Source organism: Columba livia, chromosome 9 (assembly GCF_036013475.1).
Source record: "Columba livia isolate bColLiv1 breed racing homer chromosome 9, bColLiv1.pat.W.v2, whole genome shotgun sequence".
Taxonomy (NCBI): Eukaryota; Metazoa; Chordata; class Aves; order Columbiformes; family Columbidae; genus Columba; species Columba livia.
Genome location: NC_088610.1, coordinates 20,332,508 through 20,356,240, shown reverse-complemented (window position 1 = coordinate 20,356,240; position 23,733 = coordinate 20,332,508). Strand labels below are relative to the sequence as shown.

Sequence of the window (23,733 nt, the reverse complement as noted above, 5' to 3'; positions counted from 1 at the left end):
TGACATGGAAACAGCCTTTAATTAGAGTGGGGAGGAGGGCCCATGGTTGCTAAGAGCACTGTCATTTCTCCGCTGGTGCTGGGGGGTTTGGGGCTTCGCTGTAAACTTCCACCTCTCCTTATCACTTGATAAAGGAGCCTTTGACAACTGAGGCTGGAGGGTGAGGGGAAAAACCCAGCACTTGTTGCAAAGGGCCGATGTGAGTCGGAGCAGGCGGTGGGCACAGGGCAGCAGGCGGAGAGCGCGGGCAAAGTCCGTGTCTGCGGGGCTGGATGCTGCCAGAGGTGGGTGCGTGTTGCCGCGCTGGCAGGAAAGCGTTAATCCCGCAGTATTTGAAGTTGAAAGCGCCAGCCTGTCCTCCCTCCGGCTCCCAGGCAACTGTCAGCCTTGCAGAGAAATGGCAGGTTTGTTTTGGAAATTGGCACTCGTTCCCCTCCAGCTCCTGGAAATGAATTTGCTTTTTTTCCCCCAGCTGCAAATTTCTAACTTCCAGCAGTGCTGCCAGCGCGCTGTCAGCTGCCCCTGCTCAAAGAGCCCATTGTGGCTTGCTGGCTCGCTCAGCGAGGAGGGGGAGAAATCAGTCCCTGCACCAGTGTGCGTGGGCAACCGTGGTCCTGCCTGCCCCCTGTGCCCCCAGGCACAAACCAGCTCCTGCAGCATCCCCTGAAATCCTGCAGCCCAGGCAGCCACCGCACTCCCGTCCCACTGCGACCGGCTCGGTACCCGCTGCCTTGCAGGCTGGCAGGGGAGATGCAGCGGGCAGGGGAGATGCAGCGGGCAGGGGAGATGCAGCGGGCAGGGGAGATGCAGGAGGCAGGGGAGATGCAGGAGGCAGGGGAGATGCAGTGGGCAGGGGAGATGCAGCGGGCAGGGGAGATGCAGGAGGCAGGGGAGATGCAGCGGGTAGGGGAGATGCAGAGGGTAGGGAGATGCAGCGGGCAGGGGAGATGCAGGAGGCAGGGGAGATGCAGTGGGCAGGAATGATGCCTGCGGTCGGGGGCGATGCTCAGCTTGGCCGGGCATGGGATGTGTGGTCCATCCCACAAAGGAATCAGAGCCCTCTCACTTGGTACCCACTGCTCAGACTGTTAGGGTTTTTTCTCCTCCTACATATATCTTTAAAATCTATTGAGAAATAAGGGATTTACATCCTTCACAAGCCTTGGAGAGGCAGCTCTTCACTCACAAACAAGAAGACTCTTGCCTTTTGCTGTCAACAGAAGGCTGAAAATACAATCTTGGGGCATCAGGGGAGGCAGAGCAGATCTGAACATAAGAGACATTTTCCTCATTTAATGCTCAGGGCATTAAAAATAAGCTCAAGACCTTCCCTCTTTGCTAGAGGAAAGCAACTGAAATCAAAGCAGTGCTGGGGGTTCATCGGCACATTTGCGTTTCTCTTGGCAAAGCAAAAGAGGGCAGAAATGCCATCACATCCCTGAAATGCAAGGAAAAAAATGTGCTGGTATTTGCCGAAATGTAGCGTGGCAGATAGAGAGCAGGTGTGGAAAGGAATGTCCAAATGCTCTAGAGAAAACCCATTCCAATGCGTTTTGGGTTTGAATGGGTTTAAGAGGTATCTAGAAGCAGGATCCAGCCTTGTCTGGGCAGCATGAGAGGGAGAAGACCTCAAGTTAAGAAATGCATTTCCATGGCTGCTGCTTCCAGTCCTGTGGGAAAGCCGCAGACAAGAGATGTTCCTTTTACAGGGAATTTTCAGCAGGAACCGTCCCGCTCTACAGCAGCAAAGCCCAGGATACCAGTCCTGTGTGCTGGCTTGTGGTTTTCCCTCCCAAAACTGGCATTTTTTCCTCTGACAACTTTCCTGTCATTTCCTTCCAGCCTCATTTCCAAATTGTAGTTGAAGACAAACTGTTTCGAGTTAGGTTGTGGGCAGACAAACTTCTGGAGTTTTTGAAGTCAATTTGAACAAGGGGAGGTGGGGAAGCATGTGCTGGGGGAACGTGGCTGGAGGTTGCACTGGGGCCGAGGTGGGATTGCATCCTCTTTAGGGTCACATCACTGAGCCTGGTGAGGTTTTATGTGCTCTCATAGGAAATTTGTTTTTCAAAACTGCCGTCTCAGATATGTAGTAAAACCCATATTGTGACAGTGGGGAAAGCAGCACAAGGAACAGAATCATAGAATCATCTTGGTTGGAAGAGAAAGCGGAGGTGCTGGTTGGCAGCCCTAGAAAAGCAAAGTCAGGAGGGGTGGGTGTTTGTTCGCACGCCCAGCCCTTGGGTGCCTGTGCCACCCTGGGGCAGGTTTGCTCTGGGGACCAAGCGTGCTGGGGGCTCTTTCGGTGGGCAGAGGAGACTGGGGACACCACGGCGCTGGGGAAATGGTGATGGGCACACTGTGCTGGGCACCCTGCACCGGGCACCAGCTGTCTCTGCCCATTGTCTGACACTGCCCATGTGCCTGGCAGTGCGACGGGACCCTGCTCGACCTGAGCAATGCGTCCCTGGAGGGCATCGCCGTCCTCAACATCCCCAGCATGTACGGTGGTTCCAACCTCTGGGGCGAGACCAAGAAACAGCGCGGTTACAACCGCCTGGGCAAGAAAGCACCGGAGAAGCTGCCCGCCACGGTGGTCACCGACGCCAAGGAGCTCAAGTTCTGCGTGCAGGGTGAGCAGGGTTTGGGGGAGGCAGCGGGGTTCGCATGGGGAGGTGACAGCTCGGGGGGTGCCTGTATGGTGCCAGTGGGGCTGGCTGCCACAGAGGAGGAGCTGGAAACAAAGCTGCAGAGCTGTCACCAATGGCATTTGGGAGCATTCTCCCCCACTCCCCACAGCACTGCCAGCCTGGCAGGGGGGTCGGGAACAGCAAGACACCTGCGCTGTGCTCCAGCCATCACCTCACACCTGCTGCTGCGGCCACCAGTGCTGTCCCCACAGAATCCCAGAATGTCAGAGGTTGGAAGGGACCTGGAAAGCTCATCCAGTGCAATCCCCCCATGGAGCAGGAACACCCAGATGAGGTTACACAGGAAGGTGTCCAGGCGGGTTGGAATGTCTGCACAGAAGGAGACTCCACAACCTCCCTGGGCAGCCTGGGCCAGGCTCTGCCACCCTCACCAGGAACAAGTTTCTTCTCATATTCAAGCGGAACCTCCTGTGTTCCAGTTTGCACCCATTGCCCCTTGTCCTGTCACTGGTTGTCACCCAGAAGAGCCTGGCTCCATCCTCCTGACACTCCCCCTTTCCATATTGATCCCCAGGAATGAGTCACCCCTCAGTCTCCTCTTGTCCAGCTCCAGAGCCCCAGCTCCCTCAGCCTTTCCTCACATGGGAGATGCTCCACTCCCTTCAGCATCTTCGTGGCTCAGGCACAGACAGGGCACCAACACCCCAAGGTGCTGGTGGGGTTCCCCAACAGAGAGCAAGGCATTGGAAAACGGGTAGTAAAATAGGCCCAAGTGCCTGTATTTTCCACCTCCTGCAGCCTAGGGCTGTGGTGGGAAACAGCCGTGTTGCCACCAGCCATGCCAGGTTGTCACCAGCTGTCCCTCCCCAGGTGAAACCAGCAGGGAGCAGGGCAGAGGAAAAGCCAGTTCTAAAGGTGGCAAGAGGCCGTAGGGTCTGTCCCCTGGGCACATCTCCACTTGTGCATGGGTGGGGTGCTTCTCTGGTGGGGGTTTCCACCAGGGTGAAAGAGTATCCCGAAAGGAGTGAGAGATGGAGTGAGTTGTGCTGGCACCAGGAGCCTTTGCAGGTGTCCCAGAAGAGCAGGAGGAGCTGGCAAAAGGGGTGATGTCCTGGGATTTGAGGAGATCCCTCCCGGGGAGGGTTTCCCCTGTGCATCCCAGCTCCCAAGTGCCACAGGGAAGAGGTTCTGCCACCGTTTCATGCGACACTGCAAACAAGTGGATAAAGGGCTGGTGAGGATCTGAGCTGCCACTCTGCAGACACGTAGCACCGGGCAGTTTTGGACCAGGAGTATTTTTGCTTCAGGAATTTCGAACAGTGGCATTGGGCAGTGTCCGAGCACTGGGGACAACAGGACATGTCCCCATGGTGCCAGCAGCCCGGCTGCCCTGCAGGGCACCCAGCGGCCCCAGTGCGCTGGCCCTGACGTTTTGGATGCTGGTGGAAGGCACAGCATCCCTGGGGATGGGGGAAACAATTCAGATCCCTTTCTCTTGCCTGGAGTAAAGGAGTCTGAGGGGAGACCTCGCTCTCTGCAACTACTTGAAAGGAGGCTGTAGCATGGAGGGTGTTGGTCTGTTCTCCCAAGTAACGAGCGCCAGGAGCAGAGGAAACGGCCTCAAGTTGCGCCAGGGGAGGTTGAGGTTGGATGTGGGGAACAATTTCTTCCCCAAAGGGCTGTGGGGCATTGGAACAGGCTGCCCAGGGCAGTTCTGGAGTCACCATCCCTGGAGGGTTGGACAGACGGACATGAGGTTCTCAGGGACATGGGGCAGTGCCAGGGGTGGGGAAACAGTTGGACTCAATGGGCTTGAGGGGCTTTTCCAACCAAAATTATGATTCTATGATTCTCTTGCAGACCTCAGTGACCAACTCCTGGAGGTGGTGGGTCTGGAGGGCGCGATGGAGATGGGGCAGATCTACACGGGGCTGAAGAGCGCTGGGAAGAGACTGGCGCAGTGTTCATCCGTCACCATCAGGTATTTGTCCCTGTCCTGGGTGAGTGCCCGACCGATGGCCACAGCCGGTGTCCGTGTCACCTTGCGCTCCCTCTCTTTGTGCCTTGCAGGACATCCAAGCTGCTGCCCATGCAGGTGGACGGGGAGCCCTGGATGCAGCCGGCCTGCACCGTGAGTCCCCAGGGAGGGTACAGCCCTGCAGCGGGGTGGGCAGGGCCCTGGGGACAGGGACACGCTCATATTTTGTCGGGTGGTGGGGGCAGTGGGGTCCCCCAGCAGCTGGCAGGCAGCTTGCCCAGAGCAGGAATCCTCTGCCTGTCCCAGCGCCGCCTGGATGGGCTTGCGGGGCTGTTCCTCCCATGCAGCACAGCATTTAGCACCCCGGTCTGTGGGGAGGCAGCTCCTCGCCCAGGGCTCAGCTGCTCTCCGCTTGCTCGGCTTGCTTCCAGGCTGGGGAATGCCTGGAAGGGCTCAGAGCTCAGCAGCTCCTTGCTGAGCTGGGGTTTTCACTGCTTTTTAGGTCAGAATTACACATAAAAGCCAAGTGCCAATGCTGCTGGGCCCCCCACAGAAGAGCAGCTTCTTTTTCCTGAAGAGGAGAAACCGAACTCGAGATTAAGCAGCGTGCAAGGAGCCCAGAGGCACCCAGCATCCTGTCCCTTTGCAGAGGGTCCCCAAATCCCTCAGTGGGGAGAAAAAACACCCCCTGAGCCAGGCAGGGATGATTTGTCCTGGGAAGGTCTTAGAGGCTCCTTCCCAACCACCGCAAGCATCTTCTCCAGCTGGGATGGAAGCGTTGGGCGAAGGCAGGCTGACACACAGGGAACCATTTGCTGGAGCAGAGCTAGGACTACTGTTTTTTTTTCCCCTTTATTTAAATAATCCCCCCCCCCGCCTCGGCAATGCTGCAAACAAACGTGCTCCTGAGAAAATGCCAAGCTTCACTTATTTATTTTTAAACCTCTTGAAGGACACTTGATGTTTTGTTGCACTGGCTTTGTGTCCACCACCCCCTTGCACCTTGGAGAAGTGATTTATTTTCTTAGCACAGAGGAGGTGCTCTCCGCCGTGCCTTCCCGTGGGTTTGAACCAGATGCAAAGACACTGCCGCTCGGGGGAGCCATGAGGTGTGGGACGGGCTGGGGACATGTGGTGCTTCGGCCACAAGGACAAGCGTGGGGTGGACAGGAGGAGACTGTGTTTTGATGTGGAAACAGATAAAAAAGAGATTTTAGCAGGGAGCTGCCGACCCTGGGACGCCCCTGTGCCCCGGCTCCGGGCTTCTTATTCATATTTATGTATTTATTTAGCAAACTTTGGGGGGACTTTGGGGGTCACCTTCTTTTTTTGAACTTGGGTTGGACACAAACGCCACCTCCATTCTCTGCTGGTTGTCCTCCCGCCTGCACCCACGGCGCCTCCATCCATGTGGACTTTCCTTTCTCCTAAAGCCTGCCAGACTGTGCCAGGGGCTGGGGACCCTGGGGACAGACATCCAGAAGCTCTTTTCACTTGGAAGTGTCCCCCTCACCTTTTTACCCGGCTCCTCCTGTGCTCCAGCAGCCCGATGCTTTCCTCGCAACGACTGACACTGCCTCTGATGCCCCCAGATGGCTGCGGGGAGCGGGGGGAGCTGACAGCCATGTCTCCCCCCAGCCCACCCCAAAGCCCAGGAGCTTCGCAGACGCTGCTGCCGGCACTGCCGCCTGGCTGCTCCTCTTCTCCTCGCCCAGCCGACTGCTGGAGCCTGCCCAGGATGCAACGGCAAGTTTGGTGGCCTCACCCATGCGTCCCCAACCAGCCGTATGGGAACAGACCACGGGACGCAGCTTCACCCTGGGATGAGACGGGGACCAGTAAATGGCCGCCTGCCTGGAGGAGGCAGTGGGGCTGGATGTGTTCTTGCTCCACGGCGCTCCTGGGGGCCCATGGAAAGGGCCGCTGGTTGCTTCTGCAGGCGCCCACTGCCTCCTGCCGTGGCCCTGCGTGGGGGCACGTCCAGCTCCCGAATCAGCCCCTGCTCCCAGGCAGCTCCCCTGTGTCACTGGGAGCGGTGTGTGCCTCGTGGATGTTGCTGCAGGCTGGAAAACCACTGCTTGTCCCTGCTTTGCCCCTGCTGCAGGAACCCCCATCTGGGACAAGCCACCCTGCCCTCCCCAGTGACCCAGAACCTAGTCCCTGTTCATGCTGTAGGTCCCCATTCAATAGCATCACCCCAGCGGTGCAGAGAGTGCTGCTGTCATTATGTTTCAGAGTGAACAGTGAGTCGTTTGTCACCCTCCCCAGGCAGGGACAGTGCTGTTGTGCCCACAGCCAAGCTGTAGCTGTGGGCTGGCTCTGCAACATGGGAGGAGGCAGCGGGTCCCCAGGGGAGCCCAGCCGGGCTCCAGACCCCCAGGCCCCCTCAAGGACCCGTCCAGAAGGCGCAGAGGTCACCACAGTTCAGCAGAGCTGTGACCTGCGCACACGGGCACCCACCATATGTATCTCCACCCTCCTCCTCCTCATCACCCCGGGCCTCTGTTAATGAGTAGCCAGGTGAAAGTGTAGGGGAGTGAAGCCAAATAACCGCTGGGTGTCACAGACGGGTTCTGTGCCTCACAGCTCCTGCGCTTGGGGAGGGCAAAAGAAAAACTTCAGCCATCTCCCGAGCTTTGCTGGCAGGCAGGTGCTGGGCTTGGTCTGTGGGATGACAACGAACAAGGTCAGCAGCAGGTTTAACTCTGTTTCCCTGCCTGATCGGCCTCCACCCGGAGTTTTATCCCAGGGCTCTGATGAGAAAGTGCCTGTGTGGAGTCAGCAGCAGTTTTCCCCACAGGCCTGGTCATGGTTTGCTGGGCTCCAAGCAAAGAGCAGCACACGGGGCTCTGCTGTGCTTTGCCATCGGTGGTGGTGGAGCTGGGGGAAGCAACTGGGCACTGTGCCCATTCCCACAGCCATGGGTCCGGCAGCGTGCCGGGGTGAGGAGCACTCGTTGGAGCTCCAGGCCAGGGGGGAGCACTCAGACGTGTCCTGCAGAGCCACCAGCCTGGGCCAGCGGGACCATGACAGACCAGCAGCAGGCTGCCAAGAGCGGTGGGCTCCAACAGAGACATTCCCTTCTGATGATCAGTGAGATGGTCCCTGCCACCTCCCCCTGGGGACACAGCTTCCACCCGCTCCTGCAGTGCCAAAGCCACAGTTCAATGGGCCTGGCAGCTAATGACCTCCTCAGTACAATGGTGCAAAGGTCTCCAGCCCAGGAGTGGACCTGCAGGGGTTGGGACACCGGCCCAGCTGTCCCCAGCTCCCCGGAGGAGTACACCATGCAGCCAAGGGGCACTCAAGGCTCTGACACCCCTCGTCCCCCTTGCTGTCTCTTGCTTCAGCCCATTGGTCCCCTAAAGGCTGCGGGATGGACCGGGAGCCCCCAAACACCTCCCTCCAGCTGCAGGCACCAGTATGGGTGCCCAAGCACCCTGCTGAGCCAGCACTGTGCTGCGGGACCCCCAAAAGCTGGGGAATCCCATCCCCAGGGGATCCCCAGCCCAGTGCCGGCTCCAGCCCCGCTCCCCACCGTGTGCGTCGCCGTGGTTGCCTGCATGGAAATGGCAATGTCCGTAGCGTAGCGCGTGTTGCCGTGTACACCCGGGCTGCTGTGGGCTTGCCTCAAATAAAGATGGTGATTAAATACTTGGCTGGTCCTGGAGTGCACCAGGGATCCTCAATTCCCAGCCAATCCCCACCTTTGGGGACTCCAACGGTGGGTGCACAATTCAGGGCGCCAGGGCTGAAGGGATGTTGTCGGTGCAGCACAATGGAGCAGCACTCAACAGGACCTGGCAGCAGATAAATTTGGACACTGCCATATTTTTTTTAATGTTTTTTTTTTTCCTGAGCAGGCTCTAAATTTAGCAGACGCTGGTCACCATCCCCCCTCCAGCCCTGGCTCTCCAGGGTCCCCCTGCAGCCACCACCTGCCCATCCCATGGCTGTGCTTGGCCCTCGTCGCCTGTCGCCATGCCGGGTGGTAGCACAAGGCCCCAGGGGTGCTGAGCAACCCCCAGCCAGTGCTGGGGCCACGGCCGCCTTGGGTCAGCAGTTATGCCCAGCTCTGTGATGGCCCAGCTCATCCCCAGCAGCCCGCCTTGCTCCTCAGCCCAGGTTTTGCCACCTGCCCGCCCGTGTGTCATCTGCTAATTTTACCAGCGGTGATTTAATCCCGGTTGCCTGCATGCAGAGAGGAAGTGAGATGCCAGTGCTTGCAGAGCCCCCCGGGAGTGTTCCCGGGATGCAAGGACACCCTGTGCCCTCTGTATGCTCCCCCTGCCAACGTGCAGGCACCCAGTGGGCGGTGTATTGTGGCAGCCTCCCCTCCATTTCACCTGGGACACAATGGGAGATGAGCTACCTGCCATTACCAGCATCATCCCTGGCAGATGATGGTGGCCTTGGGGGACAGTCGTGGCCCTGGGGGACTCTGGAAGCCCATCAATACCCCAACATCAGCAGAGAAATTCCCACCATAGGCCCAGAGACATGCTGGGCAGCTCTCCCAGGACACTGGCAAGCCCATGGCCAGAGGCAGAGGATTTCAAAATGCTGAGGACAACCCAGCTTTCCTAAGCCCCGGCCATCTTCCCAGTATCCAAGCAGAGGACTCCCCTCCTTCCCAAGCTGAGCAGAGCAGCATTTAACTGAGCATTACCCCTTGTTTTTTCCCTCTGCAGGAAGATTTTCCCAGCAAGACCTCTACATAGGCCATTTATCCTGTGCAAACTGCTTCATCCTCTGCGAACAGCCACTGGCAGGACCCCATGGAGGGTCTCACCACCGTCCATTACAAATAGGGAAACTGAGGCACTTGGCAGAGGACTGCCTTGGTGGCGCCCCTGGCAGGCCCCTGGCAGCGGGGCTTTGTCCTAAACATGTTCCCAATCCTCTGAGCCATTTGCAGCCCTGCAAGGGCTTGTGTGTCCACAAACCCACTCAGGGGGACTCACAGCCAGGGCAGCCCCAAAGCCCTTGAAAGTGGGAACTCTTCTCTATGGCCAAAGAGCTTTTCCAAAAGGGAAACCTGCCTGCAGGATCCCTGCAGGGCACAGGCTGCCAAAACCAGCACTCGGGCGGAGATTAGCCCCAGGTTCACAGTGGGACCCGTGTGACACTGTCCTGCTTGTGCGAATCAATCGCTGGAGAAAGCAGAAGGGACCCCATGGCATGTGCAGAGGGGACCCCTTGGCGTGTGAGGCCCAAGGTCCATTCCATCTCCTGAGCTTGCTGGGTGGTAGGTTTTTGGGCTCCATCCCCCCGGATCCGGCCTCCTGGGATGTCCCACCAACCCCCCAAAATCGCCCGTTACCCCCGCACAGGCCCCCCCCCGGAGAACGCCGCGGCCCCTTTAAATCCTGAGCTGGCCCAGCCCCACCCGCTAGCCTCTTCCCCCTTCTATTTTTTTATGAATGAAAAACGTTCTCCGCAGCCCATGCAAATCCCGCTGCGCCCATTGGCTGCCGCCGCCCCCTCCCACCCAACGGCCTCAATGGTGCTCGGCGGAGCGGCGCGCGGGCGGGCGCCTAGCGGCGCTGCAGCCAATGAGAAGGCGCGGGCGTCCGAGGGGAGGCTTCCCATTGGCCGACGCGGAGGGTAAACAAGCGGCGCGGGGCGGGGCGCAGCGGAGGCCGCTGGTTCGGGGCGGCGGGGCCGGCGCAGAGCGGAGCGCGGTCCCCGGGCGAGCAGCGGTGGCGGCGGCGCCTTCCCGGGCCCCGCCGCGGCCGAGCCCCAGTCCCGGTCCGAGTTCGCGGCGCCCCGGCCGGGTATGCGGGGCCTGACGGCGCGGAGCAGTGCGGTCAGGGGCGGGGGCGTTGTTTATGAATGGCGCGGGCCGCGCGGTGTGAATGGTGGGGGGCGCGCGCGAGCGCGCGCGGGGGAGGAGGTGGGGGGGGCGGAGTTTATGAATGGATCTGCGCGGGGCGGCGTGGGAACGGGTTTGGCTGCGGTGCGGCCCTGCAGCGCCGAGCACCGGCCGGGGCGGCGGGACGCGGCGGCAGGGCAGGGCCGGGCGAAGCGAAGCGAAGCGAAGCGAAGCGGCCGGGCTCCGTCCTCCCGGGCTCCCTCCTCCCGGGCTCACGGCGCGTGATGTCACGGCCGTTTCTATAGAAATTGAGTGACATCACGAGCCGGGGGGCTGCGACCCGCTACGGCAGGAGCGGCGACCGGCTCCCCGGGGAAGCGCACCCCGATCGAGCCAGCCTCGGGGACGGCACCAGCCAGGGCCTGATTCCACCCCCCGCTCTCTTCCACTCCCCCCCCAGCCGCGCACCTGCCGGAGCCTGCGCGGGACCCCCTTCCCGTGCCGGCGTCGATGCTGAGCGGGCCGGGGGCACTGCCCGCCTCCCCCGCACTATGGACGGCTTCTATGACCAGCAGGTTCCCTTCATGGGCCCCGGGGTAAGTTTTCCCTGTGTCCCCTCTCTGCTTGGGCATCCCCCGTCCTTGGGTGCTGCCCTCACACGGCGCTCTCCCTGCTCCCCGCAGAAGTCCTGCACAGAGGAGGGCCGAGGCCGGCCGGGCTCCGAAAGGAAAAGGAAATTTTTGGAGACTGACCTGGCGCACGACTCGGAAGGTAGGCAGGGCTGGCCCGGGTGGCCGTGCCCTCGCTGCAGCCCTGGCAGACCACTTGCCTCGCGTTGGTCGGTTCAGAAATAATCCGGCGAATAATGGCAGTTTTATTTATTCTTCTGTGGGGTGCATAAGTCTTTCACTCTGTTCCAGAGCTCTTCCAGGATCTCAGCCAGCTCCAAGAGGCCTGGCTAGCTGAAGGCAAGTCTTCACCTCCGCCTTTTGCTGTGTAAAATCTCTCCCTGAGCATTTTTTTGAGAACTGAAAACAGCATAAACCAACTTTTTTTTTTTTTTCTTTTTTTTTTTTTTAGCTCAGGTCCCTGATGATGAACAATTTGTCCCAGATTTCCAGTCTGACAACTGTAAGTGATTGTTCTGGGTTTTCATTTTCCAGAGGGGGAAATGTTTGGGTGCCTGTGCAAAACCTCGTGCTGGGTTTGGAGCTGTTTCCTTGGGAAGGCTGTTGTTGCCGGGGCTGAAACCATGAAATCATGGACTTTTGGGAGAAAGCACGTGCGGTTTGGGTTCATCGAGGTGAAACTTGCAATGTCTTTGTAAATATGGAAAATTATAGCCAAACGCATGGAAATGTCTCTAACTGATCTCTGGGCTCCTCTGAGACTCACTGCTTGTTCATAGTAGTGTTGATTTGCTTATAAAAGCTCCTTTTCCTTTTCAAGTGGATGCGAGAGCCCTTGCTGGGCTCCTTGCTTAGCCACAATCTCTGCAGTTTCTGGAGCTTTTTACAGCCCTGGCCCAGCGCTGTTGGCAAGAGCGGACCTGAGCGGTGAAACTTGAGCCGCTTTAAGCAGCGTTAATCACTGGCAAGCGAGCGCGTTTCAGAGGAGGCCAGTGAAAATGCCGTCCCTCTTGAATTGCATAAGAGCGAGAGTTGGTTGGGAGCCGCGGTTTGTTGCTGGAACGGGTTGGCGGCGAGGGCCGGGGCTGCGGAGCGGCCGGTGGTGCTCGGGCGCTGGCTCTTGGGCGCTGAGGCTGGGTTGGAGGGGAAGGTGGCGGGGATCAGGATGTTTTGGGTCGTTACCTGGCAAACAGAAGTGGTAGCTTGGTGTTAGTGGCTGGGTTTTGCTGCTGAGCCAACCAGCTCCAGAACTTAAAGGAAATCAAATTTAGCCTGCAGTCGAACAGATTTTTTCATTCCAGCTTTGTCACAGCATGCAGCAGGGTATCTTCTCCTACAGCAAACGCATGTTAATTATTGCTCTTTGATTACTTCTGAGTGGGAAGCTTGCCATTAAACTGTTCCAGACAGCCCAAGTTTCAGATGCTCTTTTTTCCCTTGTCTCCCCTGAGATAAAAGGCGAGCCCAGAGTCAGAAACGCAACTGGCTGTTGACATCCTAGCGCAGCCCGGCAGCTCTTGCTTGGAGCGGTAGAAACTGCAGCGTGCGTGGGAGGGTGGCTCTCAGAGCTGAAGCTGTTTCCAGTGCCTTTTGGCAGTCTCTTGTTTCCTTGTAACCTGGAGAACTCAGAGACGAGAGAAACTTTTCTGGGTGATGCAGTGAAAGGAAGGTGGGGTAGGGGGAAAAAAGCTATTTTGTCGAGACTTAAAATGTTCTCCTGACCTGCTTGGCCTCTGTAGACCTGATGTTAAAAGGACTTTGTCACTTGAAAGGAGATATTCCTGCTGCGATAACCTTCCTTAACTTTCTGGCAGGGACAAAGCAAAGGTTTCCCTCAGTGCTGCACCAGGGGCTGTGCCAGCTGGGGTGGGACTCAGACCAGGGTGGAGGGCGATGAGGAGCCCAGCTCTTCCATACCAGCACTGGAGAGCATTTAAAGAAGGGAAAAGTCTCTAGCTTACAGCTTTGTAGTCCTATCCTCTCATTTCACTCTGGTTTTGAACTGCGTGTGGTGTAGAAAGAAAAAGAGGGATGAATCTGGTGCAGCCTCCCGCTGCATCCAGCAGGAGCATGCACCTTTCCCAGGCTGGGGTCACAGTGGGGCTCAGCGCCCCATAGCTCCCAGGGGACAAGAAATCTTTCCCTAGCCCATACAGATGTTTGCGGATACACACTGGACTCTGTTTCTGCAGTTGTGTTGCTCTGTGCCTTTTCCCCGAGGAAGCTGCTGCTCTCTTTTACCCTGAGCAAACCAGCTCCGTGGCCCTGGCGTCCCCAGGGCCAAGCTTCCTCGGCGGAGCAGCAGAAAGGGACAAACCAAGGCTTAGTTTTGACGCTGTTGCTGTGGGGAATGCTGCCACGTGGGCTGTGTTGAGTCTCGGACACGCTCTGAACCGCAGCATCGTTCTTGCCTTGCTAGAAAACCCTCACCGCACAGCAGCTGGAGGAAATCCCACCGTGGGGCTGGGGAGAGCAGGGCTCCTCTGTGAGAGGGACGTGTTGTTCTTGGCACCCGAGCAGCTGGCGGCCGGGTTTGCTTCTGGGGTGACTGTGCAGAGCTCACCGTGCCGCAGCCTCGGCCAAGGGTCCGGGTGGGTTTTCTGGTGGCACGATCCTGGTGAGAAGGGAATATGTACAATGTGTTATCTCAATCAGATTTTTAAATAATTGAGGAGCGATGAGGTCGTGCTGGGGAGATCAAGCGCCGTGAGAGGCTTTGCCATTTGCAGGGCTTTGCTCCCTGGGGACCTTGGGCACCCTGCACGGGTGGCACATGGCTGAAGCCATGGGCAGGGCACAGAGCGGGTTTCTTACACACCAAAATGAAAGCAGGAGGTTTGTTTTTGAGGAAGGGTTGTTTAAACAAAGGAAAGCAGGAGCCTGGCTTCTATTTCTGGCTCCTCTCCTGGCGTGACCTTGGGTGCGTCCTGTAGCGCTGGGGATGGAGGGGCAGGCGGGGAGCTCGGCTCCCAGGTGACGCCTTGAGCAGGTGCCAAGGTCCCCAGCCGGTGGCCGGGTGGCTTGGCCGCCTTCCCCATGGCTCGGGCAGCGGGTGCGACCAGCAGCAAGCCAGCGAGTTTGGTCCTGGCGCTTGGTCTCTTAGAGGTCCAATTGCACTGATGGTTGGGGACAACGTGCTCTGTCCCCCACCGATGGGTTCAGTGGGAATTTGCAGCCCCAAACAGCTTTGGGGTGGCACCTTTCTCGCAGGAGACCCCTTGGCTGGAGGTTGATGTTTGGGGCATCTCCAGTGTGGCTGGGATGGGATGCCCGTGCCACCTTGCTGGCTGGGTACAGCAGTGACACTTGTGGCTGGTCCCCTTGCCCAGCCTCCTCCTGCCCCCAGCGAGGGGCTGCCCAGCACCCATGGGTGCTCTCACCACTCCTGCGGCTCAGGCCCGGTGCGGGTGTGCCGAGGTTTGTTCTCTGGCCCCATCTATAGTTAAGCTGCTCCCTCTGCCTATTTTTGTAATTTTTTTTAGCTTTTAATTATAGTGCCGAGCACAGGACCAGAAAGGTTCAAAGCGCTCGTGCACCCACCGCGCTGTTTGCGCAGGGCAGCCCCTTCCCTGGAAACCCTCCTGCTGCCTCCTCTGCCCCCCGCCTGGCCGCTGGGGACCCAAAACCATCTCTTTTTCCCCCAAAAAAGCCACGCCACCAGCCTGGGTGCCCCCGAGCCTCCCGCTGCCAGGCGCTCCGGCCTCGCTGCCCCGAACGGCCATGGGCTCGGCGGCAAGAGCGTCTTGCCGAGCAGCCCCGGCCGGCCCCACCGTGTTTGTGTAAGGAATTCAAATGTTGCACAAAGTCCAGGCTGGGCCAGCTGGTCTCTGTTAGGATCTTAAGGCTTTCTTGAATGGCAGTGCTAAAGCTCTGGGGAAATTTTTCTCTTCTTTTTATTTTTTTCCCCTGGCCGCATGAATGGAGCGCTCCAAATTGTTTGTGAATGGAGGGTGGTGCCTGCTCAGAGACTTTTTTTCAATGAATAACCAGACCCCATTGTACGGCTGGCGGAAAAACAACCAGCTCCAACAACACGGAGCTTGTTAGGGAGAAACATGCCTGCGATAGGCAGCTGGAGCCCTTCCAAAACCCGTTCCACTTGGCTTTCCCGGGGCTCGCGGGGAGCCCGGGCTCTGCCGCCGCCGCGCCGGCCCCCCGTTAAGGCTGGAAATGCTGAGAGCGGCAAAAGCTCGCTGGGGGGGACGGAGGAGGGGGGTAAATCCGGCTGGGGAGCGGTTGGAAGGCGTGCGGGGGGCTGTGCTGGCTCAGCGCTGGGCTTCATGTTTCAAATCCTCCTTGGCTGGGGGGGTTTTATGCCCTTGGTACCAGCTGTGCTGGGCCGTTGAGGGGGGAGTCAGCAGCTCTTTAAAGGTTTTGACAAATTAGGGGAGCAGCTAATTACCTGGCAAGCTGTGACCAGTTGTCCTGGAGCTATTTGCTCCTCTCCACTGTAGCTGGGCTGTGTTTAGACATTGCATGAAGCTAATACTCCACTTCCGATTAGTCTTGGCTCTTCTCTGCAGGCACTATTTAGGTAAAGATCTCTGAGGCGCTTTCCCTTTCCTGGAGTGCCTGCTTTTAGAAATTAATTAGCTTAAGTGTATATTACTCGGTTTAAAATTATATATAGTGAGTGGGCTTGGGGGCCCTGGGAAGGATTTGTGTTTAATGGGATGCTTGCCGCTTGAACTGATACAGTTGTGGCATCCCAGAACTGGGTCCTCTTGGCTGGGGGAAGGTGAATCCCATGAGCTGCTGCCCGTTCCCCTCTGGCAGCCCTTGCTTTGTGCCTCTTAAAGTGTGCTGTTCCCCTCTCAGATCCCATGGGGGAACGTTTCCCACTCCATGAGCGATGTCCTGGGCTGGAGGGACTGTCCCAGCCCTGGGAGCTCTGGTTTTCCCCTGCAGAAGTCAGCCTTGCCACCCTGGTTCGCCCCACTGGCATGTCAGGGTCTGTTGAGGCATCATCCTGCCATGACAAGTGATAGGACAAGGGGAAATGGCCTCAAGATGCGCCAGGGGAGGTTGAGGTTGGATGTGGGGAACAATTTCTTCCCCAAAGGGCTGTGGGGCATTGGAACAGGCTGCCCAGGGCAGTGCTGGAGTCACCATCCCTGGAGGGTTGGACAGACGGACATGAGGTTCTCAGGACATGGGGCAGTGCCAGGGATGGGGGAACGGTTGGAGTCCATGATCTTGAGGGTCCTTTCCAACCAAAATTATTCTGTCAGTCTATGGTTTTGTTGCCTGTTGCTCCTGCGGGGTTGATTTGGCACCCGATTCCCGAGCAAAGAACACCCCAGTGGATGCTGCCCAGTGTGACATCCCCCATCACCTTATCCCGTGCGGGTGAACCCGTATCCTCCTCTCTCTCGCTGCAGTGGTCCTGCACGCCCCACCTCCGGCCAAGATCAAGCGGGAGCTGCACAGCCCTTCCTCGGAGCTGTCATCCTGCAGCCATGAGCAGGCTCTCTGTGCTGGCTACGGGGACAAGTGCCTCTACAACTGCTGGTAGGTATCGTGGGGCAGCCGCTGCCTGCAGCCTCCTGGGGTGACAGCACGGGGACTTGCGTGTCACTGTGTGCCCTGCGGAGGTGCCCTGCTTAGCGTGGCCATCAGCCCCTGCCCCTGTTCCCTGTGCAGTGCCTATGACAGGAAGCCCCCCGCCGGGTTCAAGCCATTAACGCCGCCCGCCACGCCGGTGTCCCCCGCACACCAGGGATCAGCCCTGCTACCGCCAGCCCCGGCCGTGCCAGCAGCTGCCCATGGGGTGGCCCCAGCCCCGCTGCAGGAGCAGAGGCCACAGACCTTCGCTGTGCCGCGGCCGCCGCACCCGCCCATGCACATGCCAAAGATGATGTCTGAGAACCAGTATCCCGCAGAGCACAGGTAAGGCTGCCCCCGCAAAAGTGAGCACTGGCGTAGTGCGGGTGCTGCTGGGGACTTTGGTCCAGTCGAGATAGATCAGTGGCCTCCAAGTTTGGGAAGGAAAGGCGGATGCCCGTCCCGTTGCTGTGGTCACGGACTGTTCAGCAGATCCTGCTGCACAGAGGCCTGTGGAAAGCAATGTGGCAAAACTTGCCACTTCCCCCTGGGATCTCTGGGTTTGTTCTCCCCATGAACGAGTACCTGCTGATCCTGGCCCTGGGGGCACCGAGCAGCCCCTTCACGTCCCCCTCGGGAGCGGCGAGGGAGGCAGAGGCTGCCACCTGCATCCCTCCATGTGGCAGCGGGTGCTGGCGCTGAGTCAGCGCTCCTGCTCTCCTCCCTGCCCCTGCTGCAGCTCTGCCGGCTGAGCTGAGCCCCATGGGGCTGGTCCTCAGCTCCCCCGTGCATTGCGTAGCATCCCTGGGATATTTGGGCTGTGGAGGGAGAGACTCTGCTCCCCACTTCCTGTTCAAGCTGTGGCTTCATGCCCCATCACCCCTGTGTCCCTGGAGGCTTTGCCGGTCCCCTCCCTTGCCTTTGCTTATGCCATTGATGACATGGTGCAGGTCACAGTCAACCTCTGGCGTTGCTTGTGGCCTCCTGGATGCCCTTTGCTTTGAGGGCTGCCATGTCACCTGTGGCAGCATGTCCCCTATGGACACAGGGCTGGACATGGCAGCCGGACAAAGGCCACGCAGTGGGGCCATGGAACCCTTGGGATGTGCCCGCAGTGGCGAGCATCCCTCCCCAGCAAAGTGGGGCTCGGCTCTGGCCGACCTTCAAGCTATGCGGGGGGCTGGCCTGGACCCCGCGGGAACCGCCGTGCCAGCGCGGGGCTTGGGTTTCACTCAGGAAGGGCAGAGGGACACGGCTCGGAAATGGAGTAATCCCAGCCCGGCAGCTGGCAGGGCTCCGGTTACAAAGCCAAATGGTGCACGGCCGGCAGAGAGGAGCCGGGCGCCCGGATCAGAGATCGCCTTTCAAGGTGCTGGAGGGCGAGGGAACGTGGCAGCACCCCCTTGAGATGGGTCTTTACACACCATGGACAGGAGAGACCGTGCTGGTGGTGGCAGCACTCCGGAGCCAAAAATAGTGCTCCCTACCCTGGAGTTCAAGGTTTAATCCCAGCTGTGCAGGCGGATTAGCAGCGGGCTGGAGCTGTGGGGTGGATTTGGTTTTGCGTAAGCGCCGGCCTGAGCGCAGCATCCCCCAGGCCCCACAGCTCTGCCCCCCCTCCAGGTGGGTTAGTGCTTTACAGAGGTGTTCCTGTTGTGGGGGGCCTTTTTGCTTCCTTTTCCCACTCTTATCCAGATACCTCATCACTGCGGTGCACGGTGCTTTGCAGCAGCAGCCCACACTCTGTCTTGCTCCCTCAGCAGGGGGGTCTCCAGTGTGGAGAGCGGTCTGGGGCTCCCCAACACCTCCCTGGAGCCCCATGTAGGAAACAATTACCTTGCAAATATAATAGGCCCACGGGATGAGCCCTCGTGGTGGCTGTGCTCCTGAAGAACCGTCCCAGCCCGCTGTGGGTGGGACACAAGGCCACCCAAACCACCCTGGGAGCACCCCGGGCTGAGGGCACTGAGCTGGCACGGGGTCCTGCTCTGGGGCTGACCCCCACCCCTCAGTAATGCCGCGTCCCTCTGCCTCCAGGTTTCAGAGGCAGCTGTCGGAGCCCTGCCACCCCTTCCCACCGCAGCCTGGGGTCGGGGGGGACAGCCGCCCCGTCTACCAGCGGCAGCTGTCGGAGCCACTGGGCCCCCCCGGCCCGCGCCCCCCTCAGGGATTCAAGCAGGAGTACCATGACCCGCTCTACGAGCACAGCGGCCACAGCCTGCCCGGCCCCCCCAGCCACAGCTTCCAGCCCCCTATGGGCATCAAGCAGGAGCCCCGGGACTACTGCATTGACTCAGGTGGGTGCGGGTCGGGGGGCAGCAAGGTGCTTGGGGGCACTGGTTACACCAGTGGCTCCCGGGGGAGCGGAGCCATCTCTGCCATGGGCAGCAGGGTGGCCGCAGGGCTGAGCCTCAGGCCATTTCTCCCCGCGGTGACACCACACTCCACCTGCAGCAGCAGATGATCTCTTCCTTTTTTTCCCCTCTTTTCTTTCCGAAGTGTGGGGCATAGAGCAGGTGCCACATGGTGTGGTCTGCACTGTCGCCACAGGCTGGGTGCCCCGCAGCACCCGCTGGGTCCCACCGCAGCGCTGGCCTGGGGCCAGCTGTGATTTCTGGCTGCTGGACCCCACCAGCATCACGGAAAAAATCCTCTTAATCGCCTTAGGACCTAAAAATACCCTGACCTCGGGATGGAGGGTGGCACGGCTGAGCAGATGGCAGGGGAAGTGCGGCGATGCCTCCCTTCCCGCAGGGCCCCAGTAACGTGGGGAAAACCTGAGCTCACTTAGACCTTGCTCCCAGTGCCCGAATCATACTGGCTTTCCCCCAAACGTTGTGGGTGGGTGCAGTGACCCAGGGTGGGCCCAGAGGGCAGGTTGCCCCAGCTTGGCCATGGGATGTGCTCGGGGAGGGGGAAAGATGCTGCTGAGCGCTGGGTGGGACCCACAGGATGCGTGTCCTTAACGCCGCCTTCATCTCCCTCGCAGAAGTGCCTAACTGCCAGTCCTCCTACCTGCGGGGGCCATTCCCCAGCAGCCATGACGGTGAGTGAGCCCCCAGCCCCCTCCTGCTCACAGGTGTTCCATCTCGTCCCTCCCTCGGGCAGGCAGACCCCTTGTCACAGCTGGCAGAGCCGCTGGGCACCCCAAAAATGCCCCTGTGAGCAGCCCATGAGAGCCCACGTGTGAGCAGCACCAGCACTGCTGTGTAACCTGGGATGACACACGACGCAGAGCTGCTGAGAGGGTTTTGATGGACCCAGCTCCCTGGGGGAAGGGAGGACGGGACAGAGCTGTGTGGTGCTCAGCCTGCAAACCGGTGTGATTCCATCCAAAACACTGGGGATGGGGCTGCTGCCAGCATGGGGGATGGGGGCTTGGTGCTGGATTGGGCCAAGCCATGGGATTTTTGGGATCTCGCCAGGCTGATGGAGGAGTCCTGTGCTCACTGAGGATCTTTTCCCCTAGGATTTTCTTATGAAAAGGACACACGATTGTATTTTGATGACACGTGCGTGGTACCAGAGAGGCTGGAGGGTAAGAATCTGGCCCCGGAAGAGGGCTGGGGGTGACCAGGGCTGGTGGCAGGGAGTTTCATGGCCAGGGACCATGCTTGCCAGCTTTACTGGCCACGCTCTGCCGCGACGATGCTCTTGAGAGCTGCTGAGGATCGTCCCACATGGGTGCTTGGCACCACTGCTGTGTCCTGTCCCTGCTACCCTGTGCCTCTCCCCTCTCTGACCCTGTGGCCTCCTGCACAGGGGTGAGCCCGATGTCACCATGTGTCCCCTCCTGGCTGGCACAGCCCAGGAGAGGGGCAGAGCCGGGGTGTTTAACCAGCCGTGTCTCGGTGCGGGCAGGTAAAGTGAAGCAGGAGCCCACCCTGTACCGCGAGGGCCCTCCCTACCAGCGCCGCGGGTCCCTGCAGCTCTGGCAGTTCCTCGTCACCCTCCTGGATGACCCTGCCAATGCTCACTTCATCGCCTGGACCGGCCGGGGCATGGAGTTCAAGCTGATCGAGCCTGAGGAGGTACGGGGGCTGTCCCACCCCGGTGTCTGGTGTGGCAGAGCGAGGGCTGGGCCATGGGGAGAGCCTGGGGGTGTGGGGGAGGCCGGATCCTTCCCACCGAACACAGCAGGTGATGCTCGCACTTGGAGTAAGACACGTGTGTCACTCTCCGGGCAGCTTTTGAGTGCGAGAGGGAAACGCCAGGCGCCTGTCTGCGCTAAGAGCGGGGTAAATTTGCCTTTAATCTCCTCTGCTGCCTCACGGTGTGTGCTCCGCTCCTGGTGGTCACTGTCTGTGGTGGCACCGCCACTGTGCTGTCCCTGGGGTGCTCAGCCGCGGCGCCCTCCCGGACCCCTGCGCTGCTTCTCCCCGCGCCGCCGCGGCGGCTCCGTGCTGGCACGGGGCTGTGCCGGAGCCGTGCGGCTCTGCAGGAGGGTGACACAGAGGAAGAAGCTGTTTGGGCAGTAATTGAAAGCAGCTGTAGCGCCGAGCTGCGCATTGTGGGTAATTCCCCATAATATCTCTTACGCCATGCATGGAAATTGTGGTTTTTTGAAGCCGCTTTTTTGGCAGGTTCCCCTAATGAAACATCTTTTGATTTGGCCCCCAGTTTGGCAGTGGCAGCGCTGTGGCAGCCAGTGCTCGGAGCAGGCAGGGACCTTCTCTGGGGCCAAGGTGCTGCTTTCACCCCCAGCTGCTCGAGCCCCAGAAGCAAGCCACTGCCCCGTGTTTTGGTGGTGACTTTTCTTTGAGGACCCATGTCCAAGCCCTGGCCGGACCTTTCACAGCTGCTGCCTTTCTCCCCGCAGGTTGCGCGGCGCTGGGGCATCCAGAAGAACCGGCCAGCCATGAACTACGACAAGCTCAGCCGCTCCCTGCGCTACTACTATGAGAAGGGCATCATGCAGAAGGTGAGTGGCCACCCTGCCGGGGGGCGGCTGGACACTGGGACTGTCCCCCACTGTCACCCCAGCATCCCAGGGCACAGCAGGACCGGGCTGGGTCCGGTGTCAGTTGTGCTGGGGTGGTTATTCCCCAGGGGGATGGCTGGGGGCACCTCTCATGCTTCCTCCTCCTCGCAGGTGGCTGGCGAGCGGTACGTCTATAAGTTTGTCTGCGACCCCGACGCTCTCTTCTCCATGGCCTACCCCGACAACCAGCGCCCGTTCCTGAAGACGGAGCCCGACTGCCCAGTGCCCGAGGAGGAGACGGTGCCGCTGACGCACTTCGAGGACAGCCCGGCGTTCCTGCTGGAGATGGAGCCCTGCAGCAGCCTGCCCTACGCCGAGGCCTTTGCCTACTGACGGGCCGGCAGAGCCACCGGCACTAGCGCATCCACTTGGGGCAAATACCGTTTTCTAAAGAATATTTTTTGCTGTTCATAAGGAGAAAAAAAACCCCAACAACAGAAACCCAGCATGCACGCACACACAAATCGGAGGAATCTAAACTGCCCTGTGTGTGTCACCACTGAATTCCCATCCTTTACTGTCCAAGGGCTAGTGCATAGGACTGCCCGTGGCTGGCACCTCCTGCCAAGCACCGGCGCGCTGGGTTGGGTGACGGGAGCTGGAGCCGCAGTCTCTGCCCTGGGCCCCGCTCCTCGCCAGCACCGCAAGGGCTCCGGCAGCGCCCCGGCACTGGGCCACTTGTCACGACAATCTGCTTTGCATCGAGCGTGATCTGCGTAGCTGCCTTGTGTGGTGGAAAGGGCTTTGATTTGCACAGAGGAGGGATGCGGGGGGGCCAGCACCCCGGAGCTGATGTATGCAGCATCCTACCCCAACCCCCTGGAGCCTTCTGCCGCCTTCCCCAACCCACCCTCCTCACCCTCATGATATAACCTGATATAACGGTTTCCCAGCCCCACCAGGTCCATTCTGTGCCCCTCTCACTCCGCCCCAGCTCCGGCTATGTGCCATGGGTTGCATTTCAGGGAAGAAGACCCTGACACCAACACTAACACCCTATTTTTTTCTTTTTTTTTTTTTTTTTTTTTTAATGTTTTAGGGGAAAAGAAAAGTTTCTAAACTGATTTTTTTGTAGAATTTTTTTTTTTTTTTTTATTTTAAGGCGAAACTCTTTTTAGCAGTCTGGCTGCTGTTCCCAGCGGCCCTGGGGCCACCCTCCCGGCTCTCCTGATGGCACGTCTGCAGCAGGGAGCCCTCGGCACCCTGGCTCACCAGGATGGCTGCTGAAGTATCTGGTCCACTCCATTTCAGTGCTGGAGCCCTCGTTCCCTGGGGAGCCAGGGCTGCGCTGCCCCTGCTCAGCATGGCTGTGGAGCTGGGCTGGGAGGCAGCAGCAGGCAGGGACGCTGGGGTCCCTCGCTCCCCCGTCCTGGGTACTCCCCTTCCTCCAGCTCCCCTGTCCCCGCTGCACCTCCTAACACTCCTCCGCCACTCATATATCCACACCTGCCTGTCCCCCCCCCACTGGCTACATGATTTTGTTGTAAATGCTGTATAGGAATTTTTTTCTCTTCCTTAGTTAGCTTTGGTTGGAATTTTTTTTTTGACTGATTCATTCTTTTTTTTGGGGGGGAAAGTATGAAGATTAACTCTGGGTAGACTGGGTTATTCTCCCTATGGGGGTCTGCAGTGGCCTGTACCCATGGGGAGTGTTTGGTCCCACCTTGGGGCCAGGGTTTTCAATATTTGCTTAGTGTGGCAGGTCTACAGTGCAGAAGGGGTTAATCTGAGGACTGATTTGAAATAATCTACTCCAGCAGGGCTATGTATCTCCTGCAAAGCTGCATTACATTCTGTACTGTGTACAATAAAGGATCTTGCTTTCTGTTCCTCCCTGTCCAGGGCTGTTTTGCCTGCCCCGTGGATGCTGTGGGCGAGCCTCTGGATGTGCTTGTTGGGGCTGAAGTGGTGCAGGGTGCTGAAAGCCCTTCCAGGAACTCCTGGTAGTGGTCCCCCAGCAATTACTGCACCCATTTCTAGGTTGGGAAGAATCCCCACGGAGCAAAAGTCTGCAGGAGGGGAGTGGAGAGCAAGGGCTGTCCTGTGAGAGCGTGACTCAGTTGAAGGGTCTGTGTTTCCCCCAACGCGCTGGAGAAAAGCTCAGACACCCCTGAACTGTCCACTCAGGTTGGCCT

The 23,733-nt window shown here is 59.2% G+C and overlaps 2 protein-coding genes across 3 annotated transcripts in view; both read left to right on the top strand.

Moving 5' to 3' along the window:
- The window catches only part of LOC102086098 (diacylglycerol kinase gamma), a 31,497-nt gene extending 23,214 nt beyond the window's left edge, over positions 1-8,283 (top strand). The window contains exons 22-25 of one of the 2 annotated variants that reach the window (XM_065074223.1): positions 2,432-2,633; positions 4,512-4,632; positions 4,722-4,782; positions 5,132-8,283. In XM_065074223.1, coding sequence (XP_064930295.1) covers positions 2,432-2,633; positions 4,512-4,632; positions 4,722-4,782; positions 5,132-5,230 — 483 coding nt within the window. In that variant the 3' untranslated portion in view covers positions 5,231-8,283. The remainder of the gene's footprint in view (positions 1-2,431; positions 2,634-4,511; positions 4,633-4,721; positions 4,783-5,131) is intronic. The other variant, XM_065074224.1, reaches the window with a different exon arrangement.
- Positions 8,284-10,270: 1,987 nt separating this feature from the next.
- ETV5 (ETS variant transcription factor 5) lies at positions 10,271-23,428 on the top strand. The gene is made up of 13 exons (XM_065074225.1): positions 10,271-10,406; positions 10,905-11,040; positions 11,128-11,215; positions 11,365-11,412; positions 11,525-11,575; positions 16,455-16,584; positions 16,717-16,962; positions 18,655-18,914; positions 19,607-19,663; positions 20,087-20,155; positions 20,479-20,648; positions 21,437-21,538; positions 21,710-23,428. Exons 2-13 carry the CDS (start codon positions 10,996-10,998, stop codon positions 21,929-21,931), a joined length of 1,488 nt encoding a protein of 495 aa, XP_064930297.1. The 5' UTR covers positions 10,271-10,406; positions 10,905-10,995; the 3' UTR covers positions 21,932-23,428.
- The last annotated feature ends 305 nt before the right edge of the window (positions 23,429-23,733 follow it).

Coding starts and splice junctions, on each gene's coding strand:
- ETV5 (XM_065074225.1), top strand. CDS start 10,996: ATGGACGGCTTCTATGACCAGCAGGTTCCCTTCATGGGCCCCGGG. Junction 11,576..16,454: donor AGATTTCCAGTCTGACAACT/GTAAGTGATTGT, acceptor CTCTCGCTGCAG/TGGTCCTGCACGCCCCACCT. Junction 21,539..21,709: donor AGAAGGGCATCATGCAGAAG/GTGAGTGGCCAC, acceptor TCCTCCTCGCAG/GTGGCTGGCGAGCGGTACGT.